The sequence below is a fragment of the Porites lutea genome, chromosome 5 (genome assembly GCF_958299795.1).
Source record: "Porites lutea chromosome 5, jaPorLute2.1, whole genome shotgun sequence".
Taxonomy (NCBI): domain Eukaryota; kingdom Metazoa; phylum Cnidaria; class Anthozoa; order Scleractinia; family Poritidae; genus Porites; species Porites lutea.
The window spans coordinates 1526822-1539202 of record NC_133205.1 but is presented as its reverse complement, the minus strand read 5'-3'; the positions used below and the strand labels follow the sequence as shown (position 1 = coordinate 1539202).

The 12381-nt window shown below is 39.3% G+C and overlaps 1 protein-coding gene across 1 annotated transcript in view; it reads left to right on the top strand.

Moving 5' to 3' along the window:
- Positions 1-12381, top strand: part of LOC140936774 (uncharacterized) — a 48876-nt gene that overhangs the window by 23500 nt on the left and 12995 nt on the right. The window contains exons 30-35 of the mRNA XM_073386262.1: positions 95-235; positions 812-1279; positions 1960-2270; positions 2997-3126; positions 9517-9750; positions 10337-10669. Of these exons, the coding sequence (XP_073242363.1) occupies positions 95-235; positions 812-1279; positions 1960-2270; positions 2997-3126; positions 9517-9750; positions 10337-10669 (1617 nt within the window). The remainder of the gene's footprint in view (positions 1-94; positions 236-811; positions 1280-1959; positions 2271-2996; positions 3127-9516; positions 9751-10336; positions 10670-12381) is intronic.

Genomic DNA, 12381 nt, shown 5'->3' with positions numbered 1-12381 from the left:
CCAGTCAACAGACGTCGTCGTCGTGAACTTCGTCGTGGTTCTTAAGTTCCCTATTATTAGTACTGACCACACGCTATCTAAAAAAATTCCACAGCTTCACCAAGAACAATCAATCCAGGTTACACGGCTTCAACTAGTGCGTCGCCAAGTTTATCGCCATCGGTAAGTGCTAGTGCGGCGGTTTCACCAAGCACTTCACCGTCAGTTAGTGCAAGTGTGCCAATTCTTTCATCAGGTGAGTTTGAGGAGTTAGATATCTCGCCTTCTGTGGAAGCTCGTTTAATTGAGCGAGTTACTAGAAACTATTTTTATAAGCGTTGTTGAAAATGAAGTAGAGAAGTTCAGTGAAACGCTATTTTTAGTTCATAATGGGCGACCTGAGGTAACCAGTTGTTCAATGATGTTAAGTATAAAGCACAAGTTTGAGCAGGATTTCCCTAAGGCTTACAGGTTGGGGGGTGGGGGAGGGCTGGAGGAGTACGGAGGCTGGATTCAACTAAACGTTATTCTCAGATATTTTGAAACGATTTTGAGACAAAACCTCTTATTCTCAGTAGCTGTTCGTTTTAATGTTTAATAGGCATATTTTATGATAGTTTTAAGTTCATATATTTGACCTGCAGGAGAGATATTTAACAGGATAACCGTCTCGTTCCTTAACTTCAGACTTTGCAAAATGGATTGCTGTTTTTGTAGAATTAAACTTTAGGGGTTCACAATGAAAGTCTACTCTGCGTCAATTCAAGCGCCATAAAATCGCGTTATGACTTAAAATTTATTTGGTCGGTTAATTTGTGGATAATCCTGTTAGTCAACAATGCTGACTATTGTGGGCGAATTACTTTGTGCCTTCGCTTTGTGCTCTACATTTCGCGCCTACTAAAAATGACTGTTGTTTATGATATAAATCTCGGATTTTATGCCTGCTTTTGTGTTTGTTATTTTCCAGATCCCTGCATTGTAACAATTTACTCAAATCCTTTTATTGAGAGGGTGGTAGTTCCACATCCAGTGGCATGCTTTACAGGTGCTGACAATCTCGAGGAGGAACTAGGTGATTTTGCAGAAGAGATAAACTCAAAAACTGACGCTTACGATGTAGTGGAAAAGTGCGCTGAGTTGGCTCATGGCAAACATTACAAGATGTTCGCGTTGGGGAACAATAGTTTGTGCCTATCTGGAGCAGACACTCAAAACAGATACTACATCAATGATACGAAAGACGCGGAGTGTGAAGACGGTATCGGCAAGGGAGATAGTATGTTCGTGTATTCCTTAGGTCAGTACTGAGTGTTACTTTTACGTTATTCTTCAATCGTTCAATCGATATTCTGCTAAATATAAAGGGTGGTTCTTGGGAGAGCTAACAACTTGAAGTATTAAAGAGACAGCTCAGCACCGAAAGCCTCGAAAATTAAAACTAAGCGAGAGGATATTGCATCCCAGTATCCGCGGGCCAAAGAAGGTGTAAGTAGAAGTGGAATTAGGAGTAAAAAATCGCTGCAAACCTTAGGGCTTTTTTAAATTTTACATTTATTTATGAAGACATGAGGGCTTAAGTCTGAACCGAATGACGTCAGCATGTCTGGCTTATTAGTTGCAGTTGAAAAATCGGATGATGGCCGGGGGGAGGTTTCACACAGACTCGAAGGGCGTCCAATTAGTTACTGTCTGTTATATTACTGTCTCAGGAGTAGATACAATGTGACAAACCTACAGAGTTAGTGGAAGTCCTTGCGACAGCCAGACTCCAAGTGTATGACATAATAACAAATAACACAACACAACAAAAAAAGGGAAAAAACTAGAGTATGTTAAGACGTGCTATCTAGGCTCTGTACTGTAAGAAGCTTAAGATACTTTACCAATATATATCCAATCACTGATTCCCCCACTTGAAGGTACAATCAATGTGTTTCTACTCTTTCTGAATTAATCACCTTCTTAATTCCTTGCTAGATCACTTGCCTGATCTCACGCCAGTTGGATGCTATCATGACAAAAAGAACGATCGCGCCTTACCAGATTACTATGCTAACTTCCGAAAACCCCCTGAGATAGACTTGACACAATTAGATGAGACAATACACCAGTGCGGACAAGTGGCCTACAATAAAGGTTACCACTACTTTGCTGTCCAGGATTACGGAGAGTGTTACTCTGGAAATAATGCCTCGGCAACTTATGCCAAACATGGCGAGAACGAAGACGGTTGTTATTGGATTGACAAAAACGGAGGATTTGGAGTGGGAAAGGAGAACACTAATTTTGTTTATAGGATAAACTAGCCGTTAAGGTTCAACTTGAGTCGTGTTGCTACTATTAGTATGGAAGTAGTTACGATGTCAGTAAGGGTCATGATCTAAGCAAACTTAAAGCAAAGGGAACACATACACCAACCCACGGCCTGACCAGTGCTTTGCACTCGCCTCGGTAGTAGAGGGTCTTTGAAACACGGGCTTTCCACGTTCATTGACCCGACAGCTATGCTATGCTGATGAGCCCCAATAAGGGCGAAACAGCTGTCCATGGCTTCCACTGCCCGGGTGATAAGTCTATGCGTATGCGTGAGGTACTGGCTAGGCCGTGGGTTGGTATATGTATGCACCTTGCTTTAAGTTTGTCTATAACTATAATTCCTTTATTTACCCTAAGCATTATTTATAGCACTAATGCTAGTGGGGCCGAGCAAATGCTAGCCTTCCCGCAGACGTCCGTTGGGGAAATGAATGCGTGACAAACGAACCCCAACGGACGTCTGCGGGGAGGCTAAGCAAATGCCTGACACAAATAATTCAAATCAAACTTAACAGGGTTAAGAATCCCAACTGGCCGGAGGCAAACCAGCTGGCTATTCACAAACATGGCCGAGGATTTGAACTTGGGACAACAGAGAACAAATCCAGCTAGCGGTCGGAGCGGGACTTGTACTCGGCGCCTCCGAATTGCAAGTCCGGTGCTTTAACCATTCCGTTATTAAATTTACTTGCTCAAAGATCAGGGTAACTCCCGATCCGGCTTCCCCGCGCATGCCGTGGGAGAACTGCCCTGCAGTTCCCAGCCAACAGCTCCCACATGTGTTGTGTGGAGCTGGCGCTTCACCAGTGCTTTGCACTCGTCTAGGCAGTAAAGGGTCTATGAAACAAAAGTTTTCCCCTTTCTTAAACCCGATCGCTATGCTATGCTAATGAGCCCCAATAAGAGTGAAACAGCTTTCCATGACTGCCATTGCTCGGATGATAAGGCTATGCGCATGCGGTGGTACTAGCCAGGCAAGGTGTCGGTGCATGTGTGTCCCTTGCCTTAAGTTTGTCTTATGATCAGTGCACAATTTTCCGTTCTTAGTGAAAAGTTCTTATAGCTGGGTTTTGAGAAATTAAATGTATGGGTGGGATAACGTCGCCAAGATCTCCATCATAACCAGCCCTCCACTGGCATGTCATTTTGGATAAATGTTTTAATTTTTAACATTGAGTGGGTCGATATAACGGCGGATACGTTGTCCTCGTGTGGCTTATGTGCCACCAGTGTAACAGCAAATAAAATAAAGAGGAAATCGCCATGCCACCGAATGCAAGAAAAGCTTAGTAATCACTTCGTTTTTCTCTTAAGTAGACCTGACTTAGTAAAAGATGCAGTAATAATGTAGTCCTAAAGTTAACCACTAACTCAAGGTATATACAGCCATTTCGAGAAATGTTGTCGGAAAACTAAAATGTCCAAGTAATAATCCCGAAAGGTAATATTGGATATGATCAATACACTATTCTGACACTGTAGCTGTCAAACCTACTTTAGTTGCTTTCCTTTAGCACTCGCAAATATAGGTCAATGGCCCCTTGTGCCATCCTTTCAAATTTCTCTGAAAGGCGGCGATCTAGACGCCCGCTCCAGTGAAATGTCAATAATGGATGGTGCTTTCATTCAACACAGTTGGCAATGAATACGTTAAAAACATCTTAATAAACCTAGATCCCGGGAAGTCGGTCGGTATGGACAAGCTCTCTTCACGCCTACTACGCCTATTTGCGCCGAGCATTTATACAGTTGGAGAAACTCGTCTCATCAATTATTTCATCTCGGTTCAGTCAATACCCACTGAGTGGAAGCGCAGTAATATCATCCATGTGCACAAAAAAGGCAGCAAATCTGAAGAATCCATACATACATACATACACACACACATACATACATACATACATACATACATACATACATACATACATACATACATACATACATACACACATACATACATACATACATACATACATACATACATACATACATACATAAACTTTATTAATGTGTCTTGGAATGTCTAGCCGATGGGGTTAAGAACCCCTCTACTAATTGGGGACACCTAACAATATAATATAGTTACCTAACAATATAATATAGTTAAAAACCTACTAACTATCAACTAATGAAATAATTGATTTAAAAAGATTAAGAATTACAAAGGATGCAATTGTCGTCGTCTATCATTACACCTAGATCAAATTTACGAATACAATTTTTGAAACTAAATAATGATGGGAGAGTTCTGATTTCGCTTGGTAGCTTATTCCACAACTTTGGTCCCAGGTAGGTGAGATATGGTTTACCATATTTATTGGTCCTAAATCTGGGAATGGCGAACTCTGCCGTCCTCGTTGTAGGGTGAGCAATGCGCGTGAAATAGCTCGGATATTTTGATGGGGCATAGTTTGTGTTTCACCTTATACATAAGGATAGCAATATCTTGCAGTCTTCTGTTCTGAAGAGTCGTTAGGTCACTTTTGTCCAGCAATGCTTGGTAGCTTGATTGCTTATCTAGGAAAACTGCGGGCAGTGCTCTTTCTTGTCGTGCTCAATTATTGCCCGTTATCCATCTGACTTCGTTTTCAAGAGTTTTTGAGAACACTATTTTTGATCAGATGTATGCTGCAATAGCTCTTTTGCTTTCTCAAAAGCTCTCCGGTTTTCTAAAGGGTCATTCCTGCTCTACTGCTATCAGTTTAAAGATGACACAGGGCTGGCGTGCTGTTGTTGCAGTGGACCTCAGCAAAGCATTTGATAATGTCAACCACAACTTCTTGTTGGCTAAACTAAAAGCCTACGGTTTTTGCTCTACCGCTACCAATCTAATTTGTAGGAACGTCGCCAAAGTGTAAAGATTGAGGGTATTTGTTCTGAATAGAAATGTGTCAAAGCAGGTGTTGCCCAGGGACCTCTGCTTGGTCCATTATTGTTTAACATACACATGAACGATGTGAACTACAGTGTCTCGAACATGGCACTAAGACTATATGCCGATGACACCACCGGGTATAATTCTGACACTTGGTCTTTAGCTCTACAGTTCATGGTCAATAAGAACTTGCCCTCGTTACCTACATGGTTCAAACAAAATTTACTCTCAATTAATAACACTTGAATCTCGTAGGTATGAGTACTTTGAAACACCTCGCTATTACTAAGCTCCGGAATTGATTTGTAAATGTCTTAACTTAATAGATCCAAATAACTTGGGCGATGTTTTGAATTTAAGGGATGTACGTTATAATCAAAGGATTAGGGAAGTAATTAAATTGGTACAGCCTTATTTTAACTCTGAGTGGATGCATAAATTCTTTTCATTTACAGCTAGCTTAGCAAGCTGTGAAACAAGCTACCGTTATACATTAGAAACTCCGATAATTACTTTTAATTAATTTTGGATGCAGTATTATGAACCAACAGCTGTTGTAGAATTACTGAACTTATTTCACGCTGATAACCAGGCGACGCACTAGGAGTCTAGTTGAGAATACAAACTCGATCGATATGCCAGCTTACCGAGCCATGTATTATTCCTTTATGCTAAATTTATGCAGACCCTTCCCATTGTTCAAAGCGGGTGACAATTTTCAAAAAACGAAGGAGCACGTCATTATTTGAACAGGGGTTCGTTTATATTTTATAAATTATCTGCTGTTCCACACTTAAGTGTATGACCACAAAAATACGTTGCTGGTTCTAAAGCAAGGAAAGGTGCTTCGCTCCTTCACCATGACCGAGCGCGTAATTCTTCACAGATCAGGCACTGGTATAGCCTCCCCGCAGACGTCCTTTGGGGTTCGTTTGTCACGCATTCATTTCTCCCCCACGGACGTCTGCTAAACACAGCCGACATTTACGTTCACCAATCACAGGCCGTTTACGGATTTTTGTAAAACGTAACCCGAGCCGCTTGTTAAGATTCGCACGATCAGTGAGGCTTTTGATCGAGTGTGCGAGAAATTTGTAATTAATACAGAGTTAAACAAGTATCAGAGAGAAGCTATCCTGCAAATTTTATAGCGAAGACCGATGAGTTCATATTTTTGCCGACGGGATTTGGCAAATCCCTTATCTATCAAGCTTTGCTGCTTGTTTGCGACACAGTGCGTGGAACTACTGGACATTATTGTTGTTGTTGTTTCTCCCCTGGTAAATCTTGAAAGATCAATCTACAAAGCTGACAAAGCTGGAAAATATTGGTATTCCTGCTGTAACGCTCAGTGATATTAGCAAAGAGAATATGAGGGTTGTCGAGAGAGGCACTTTCTCTGTTGTTTACGGAAGCCCAGAAGCTTGGTTGAAGATCGATCGGTGGAGGAAATGTTAGCGAGTGACTTGTACAGTTAGTATGTGGTCCTTGGTCGGCAACTTTCCCGTCGAGAAATAAAATACAATGAACAGTGAAAGGTTCAATGATTTATTGATTATAAGCATTCTTTCTTTCTTTGAAGGAGCGAGATTAAAGTTTGTTGACAGGTAGGTTAATTTGTCGTTCTAGCTTGAAGTTTGGACTCGGTGGCATCGTGGTCATGTTTACTTAGCTTGTGAATAAATAAAACGCAACGGGAGGACGTGCCTTTTTGCAGAACAAGTTTTCAGATAAACCTTTTTCTGCCGTTGGAAGCACATTGCTGTAGACTTCGAATTTTTTGTTTTACCGACTCCTGAAAAAATATAACCAAATTTTGCGTACTGGTCCTTGGTCCGCGACCTGTGACCTCCTTGGTGGAATTACATTTCGCAAAAAAGGAAACGGCTTTTGTTTTCGAAGAATGCTTTGAATATCTTCCCTACACACGTTTACAAGTTCTCTTTTCTTAATACTTCGAATATATACAGAGTTAATAGTAATTATTGTTTTCGACCGCGCTGAAAACCGCTCCGCGCTCGTGTGGGAGACTGTTGTCTGAAGTCTTTCAAAGAAAAGCACGGATTATTTTATAGTCACAACTTCCGAAAGAAATATACAGCTGACTGCAGCTATATTGCATCGTTTCTGTGATTTTTTCAAAACGTTTGAGTCGTCTCAGGTAGAAGATAGCCGTGCAAATAAATAATTCTCTTGAGAATACGGAGACATCACTTATATCACAGCACGTGATTGGCTGATCGTGACACAATAACTAACCGCTTATTGGCTTATTCAAACAATCCAGAACGTAAATGTCGGCTGTGTTTAGCAGACGTCCGTGGGGGAGAAATGAGTGCGTGACAAACGAACCCCAAAGGACGTCTGCGGGGAGGCTAGCACTGGTACTGTGCTTTAAATATCTTTAACACTGACTTATCAAGAAAGCTTATCAAGAAACCGGTACTCTGAAATTATCGCTCATCCATTTATTTGATGCTGGAAATGTGGAAGTGAATAATGTATGACAAATATCAATATTTTTTATAGGTAAATTCCCTAGGCTAATTCTTTCAATGCTGTAAATACTTCTATCAAGAATTAGGATAAATCAATCTTGGAAAACGTCAAAGGAAGCTGTGGTCAGTGTTAATGTGCCGAGCTTAGGGAGAAAAAGTTATTAAAAATTCATGCAATTCTTGTCTAACATTTTCAAAACGGGTTTCAAACTTTTCGGTCTTTGCCCATTTTCAAAAGGAGACTAAGTATCTAAGAACAGGAACTGGCCAATAATATTTATGTTGATGAAAATGGCGCGCAGTGAATGCTCTGTCTATTTTAGAGGGTGTAACTAATTTCTGAATGTCTTCTGCTATTTCTCTATCAATTAAAACGAGTCTTTTTTTTATTGTTATTATTTAAAAAATAAATCGTCATTACCACTTAATCAGGTAAAACTGCTTGACTTGTAAAACTCAACTGAGCATCGTGATATCGACTTTTTTGCTCATGACAGCCAAAGCAGTTTTTGTTAAATAATTTATATATAATTGACAACCATCGGGTAGAGTTGGTTACTATTTCAATTTGCATTCACTTTCTACCTAACAACACGGTACTTCCCCGCCCGGCTGCTTCCCTTACCATACTGAACACTCTGGACAGTTTAAAGAACAACAGATTTGATCCACGTCTATGTTCAGTATTTTCGGGTTCTTCAGATTGGCACTTGGAATCCTCATAACTGGCCTTTGCTACAGAGTTGTATTAGCAGGTAACCAATCTAAAAATGTTAGTCCGTACGTGACTCATTTCGTTTAAAACGTCCATGCAAAGTTTACACTTTCTACACCCAATGATTTTCGTCGCTGACTTCTGGTTTAGACATTCATTCCAAAAGAACTTTACCCTTTTATTTTTATACCTCTCATCGGTTAAACGGTTTTATACAAAAATTTATGTAGTTCTCAATTTATTATTTTCGTATTTTTCTCTAATGCGCCTCCATGACGTTAGTTATGTTTGTTTACGGACCTGTAGAAAACAAAAAAAAAAGACACTCTGATATCAGCCTTCTTTAATAATTAGCAAACGCTACAAGTATCTCAGTACATGCACCTGTTAAGGGCGGGCGTACAATCTTAAGCTATCTTACGTTGCAGTTTAAGGTGTTTCGATACAGTTTTGTCTGTATAATTTTGGATTGGAACAAAACGTAAATTTAATTCAAACCTTATATTTTCAATAGCCGTTATAAATTATGTAGTAAAAAATTCTGAATTACTCAAACTAGTCTTAAATAGCGTCAGAATTTAATATCATATTTCGATGATAGGAAATTTTGGCGTATTTTCCAGATTTTCTTTCTTGCTAATTTGAAAACTAACCTTTTTTGTCACCACCTGTGTAAGTCACCAACTTTATTGTTCTAAATGTTGACTTTTATTGCTTTTTTATATATAGAACAGCTCGACAGAATTCTTTTTAAACCTTATCAAAAGATGTTCACGATGTATATAATAATGTCTGAAACTTTCATGAAGATTGATTCACTGCAATACCTTTAAGTTTCAAGACGATTACCTAACCTACAAACCGGTCAAAAATCCGCGTTACAACATTCACTGTTTCGACGTTATGCTAATGTTTCCAAATTAATGCCCACCATACATACCTCCATGATTAGTACATTTCAGTGAGGGGACTTTAAGAAGTTAAAATCCAAAACTTTTTTCCGGAAAAGCATGCCCCCTTGGCGCTCGTTCAGGAAATCGGTCAGTCCGACCTATTTCCGCGCCTGCATCCAATGATCTTTTTTTTATTAAACACACTTTGTGATGCTGTTTTTGTTTTGTCGACTTTAGTACCTGGCTTAAAGAATTCTGTCATTGTGGGAAATGATTCTGAATACTTGTCTAACTTGACCAACTGGATAAAACCTATTAAGAGTGACAGTGATTGGAAACTCTGCTGGAGAGCATCACGTGATGGCTGGGATAGCAGTCGATTCCATTCCCTATGTGACGAGAAAGGACCAACAGTTACTATTGTAAAGGTTGGAAAGTATATCTTTGGAGGTTACACCAGTTTATCATGGAGTAAGTATTCTAGTCTTAGTTTGCGTGTTTAAAAGTGTCTAGATTATCACATTTCAGTTGTACTATTTATTTGACGTTTCATTTTTCTTTTTCCTAAAGTTATCATTTGTTCAAACTGGCACATGCATTTTTATACGTTTTGGCCTTGGTCCAAGTTGAACGATCAAAAATAGAAGTTTTATTAGTTGAAGGCATTCGAAACCCGATTCTCGAATGTAGGATCCTTGGGTAACGAATTAGGTTTAGATCGCGTTATTGTGGAAAGCCATCAAAGATTTTCGAAAACGCTGACGGAAAATACTGCCAGTTACCATACATGACCTGGCTGCATGCATTAACAAACAACAACGCGGTAAAATTAAAAACATCACTTCCAAGGATAGGCCCGGCTGGGAACGAAAATTTACCACCAGACATGCGTTGTCGATGGCTGAGACGGTGGACGCTTAAAATGATGAATGTGTGGACCCGGAGCTTTTGATGAGTTTATATTAATACGAAAACGCTTAAGGTTTTGGGAAACGCATTAATGAACATGCTGGCCTTACAGTGACGTTTTGTTGGATTCTTTCTATTCTTTATTTAGGTTCTGGTTGCTTTGGCCATCAGTACGATTCACAAGCCTTTTTGTTCTCCCTGGTAAACAAGCCAGGATGGGCACCTGTAAAGTTCGATCAGCGGTACGGCTCACTGTCCGAATCCATATACAGATGTTACTCTGGTCCTACTTTTGGAGGAGGTCATGACTTGCGAATCTCTCCTAGATACAATTCATTTTACACAAATCTCGGCCACACGTACAGTCCGCCGAGCGGCTACAGCTATGGTAGCACCTTTACTCATTCATTCCTGGCAGGATCGTATTATTTCAATCCGGGTGAAATAGAAACGTTTTACGACGCAGCCTTTACATCACAAGGTAGGTTCGAGGATGAGCTAGCGTCACTATATATTATATATAATTTTTCCAGGAATTTTAAAAACTGATAAGTAATCTAGCCATCCTAATTATAAAAAGTTCAGGGATTGATCAAAACACTAATTTCAACAACAAATTTTCAACGTATATCTTCTTCAGAACTTTTGCTTTCATGTCATTATAAACGCCTAAAATTGGTTACCGTTCTTGCTTGGGACGCGTAAAACCAACTAAAGGCCGTTAATTAACACCCTATTAAATGTTTCTAGCCTCCGTCATGCCAGGCATTAAACCTCGATATAACCCTTTTTTAGGGTCAAGGGACTGGCCAAATTCTTCGCTGTAACGAAGTTTCGTTATACATCAAGGTTCTTTTCCATATATTTTACTATTACTAGGTTAAAGAAATTCGTTCGTTATGCCGAGTACTTCGCTACATAGAGGTTCGTGACACTTATACGGAGGTTCCCGCACTTTACCCACTTTGACTGCAATCAGGTCGATTTCTAAAACAAATATTGATAGATGACAACGGCTGACTTCACGGTTAACAGGTGACAGGTAGCTACGGTTGATCTAAAAAAGATGTCATAAATTCGTTGGAAAATTTCATGCCAGGCTCATGATATTCATTGTAACGATTTTGAAATTCAAATCTTCTAGAAGGAAACATAAGCGCGCTGTTAAATGAGGAGACAATATAAAAACCTCAAGTACTGACAACGCTATCTAAAAAACTTCCACAGCTTCAGCTTGAACAATCAGTCCAAGTTACACGGCTTCAACGACGGCGTCGCCAAGTTTATCGCCATTCCAAAAGAACTTTACCCTTTTATTTCTATACCTCTCATCGGTTAAACGGTTTTATATTAAAATTCATGTAGTTCTCAATTTATTATTTTCGTATTTTTCTCTTAAACGTTTGTTATGTTTGTTTACGGAGCTGTAGTAAACCCAAAAAAAGACACTCTGATATCAGCCTTCTTTAATAATTAGGAAACGCTACAAGTATCTCTGTACATGCACCTTTTAAAGGCGGGCGTAGAATCTTAAGCTATCTTACGCTGCAGTTTAAGGTGTTTCGATACAGTTTTTCGAAGACCATGCCAAGATTTTTCAAACGCCTTAAAAGTAATCCTCACTTGTCCGATCGCTATGACATTATCACCACGGACTGATTTTGGATTGAAGTTTCTTAAAATTTAGTTCGATAAATAAAATCGACATCACTATTACAAAAAACCAATGATTAAAACGTTGAAATCGGTAAAAGCCGAATTTTGCGCGATCTAGACTTTTCCTGCTACTGAAAATCCCACTTTAGGAACTTAAAGTGTGCTGTTTAGCAAGCAACCTCCGTGAGAAGTAAAAAAATCTGTATGTTTGTATTGGAACAAAACGTAAATTTAATTCAAACCTTATATTTTCAAAAGCCGTTATAAATTATGTAGTAAAAAAGTTCTGAACTACTCAAACTAATCTTAAATAGCGTCAGAATTTAATATCATATTTCAATGCTAGGAAATTTTGGTATATTTTCCAGATTTTCTTTTCCGAATTTGAAAACTAACCTTTTCTGTCACCACCTTAACTTGTGTAAGTGCAACTTTATTGTTCAAAATGTTGACTTTTATTGCTTTTCTATATATTGAACGGCTCGACAGAATTCTTTTTAAACCTCATCACCAAATCTTCACGATGTATATAATAAT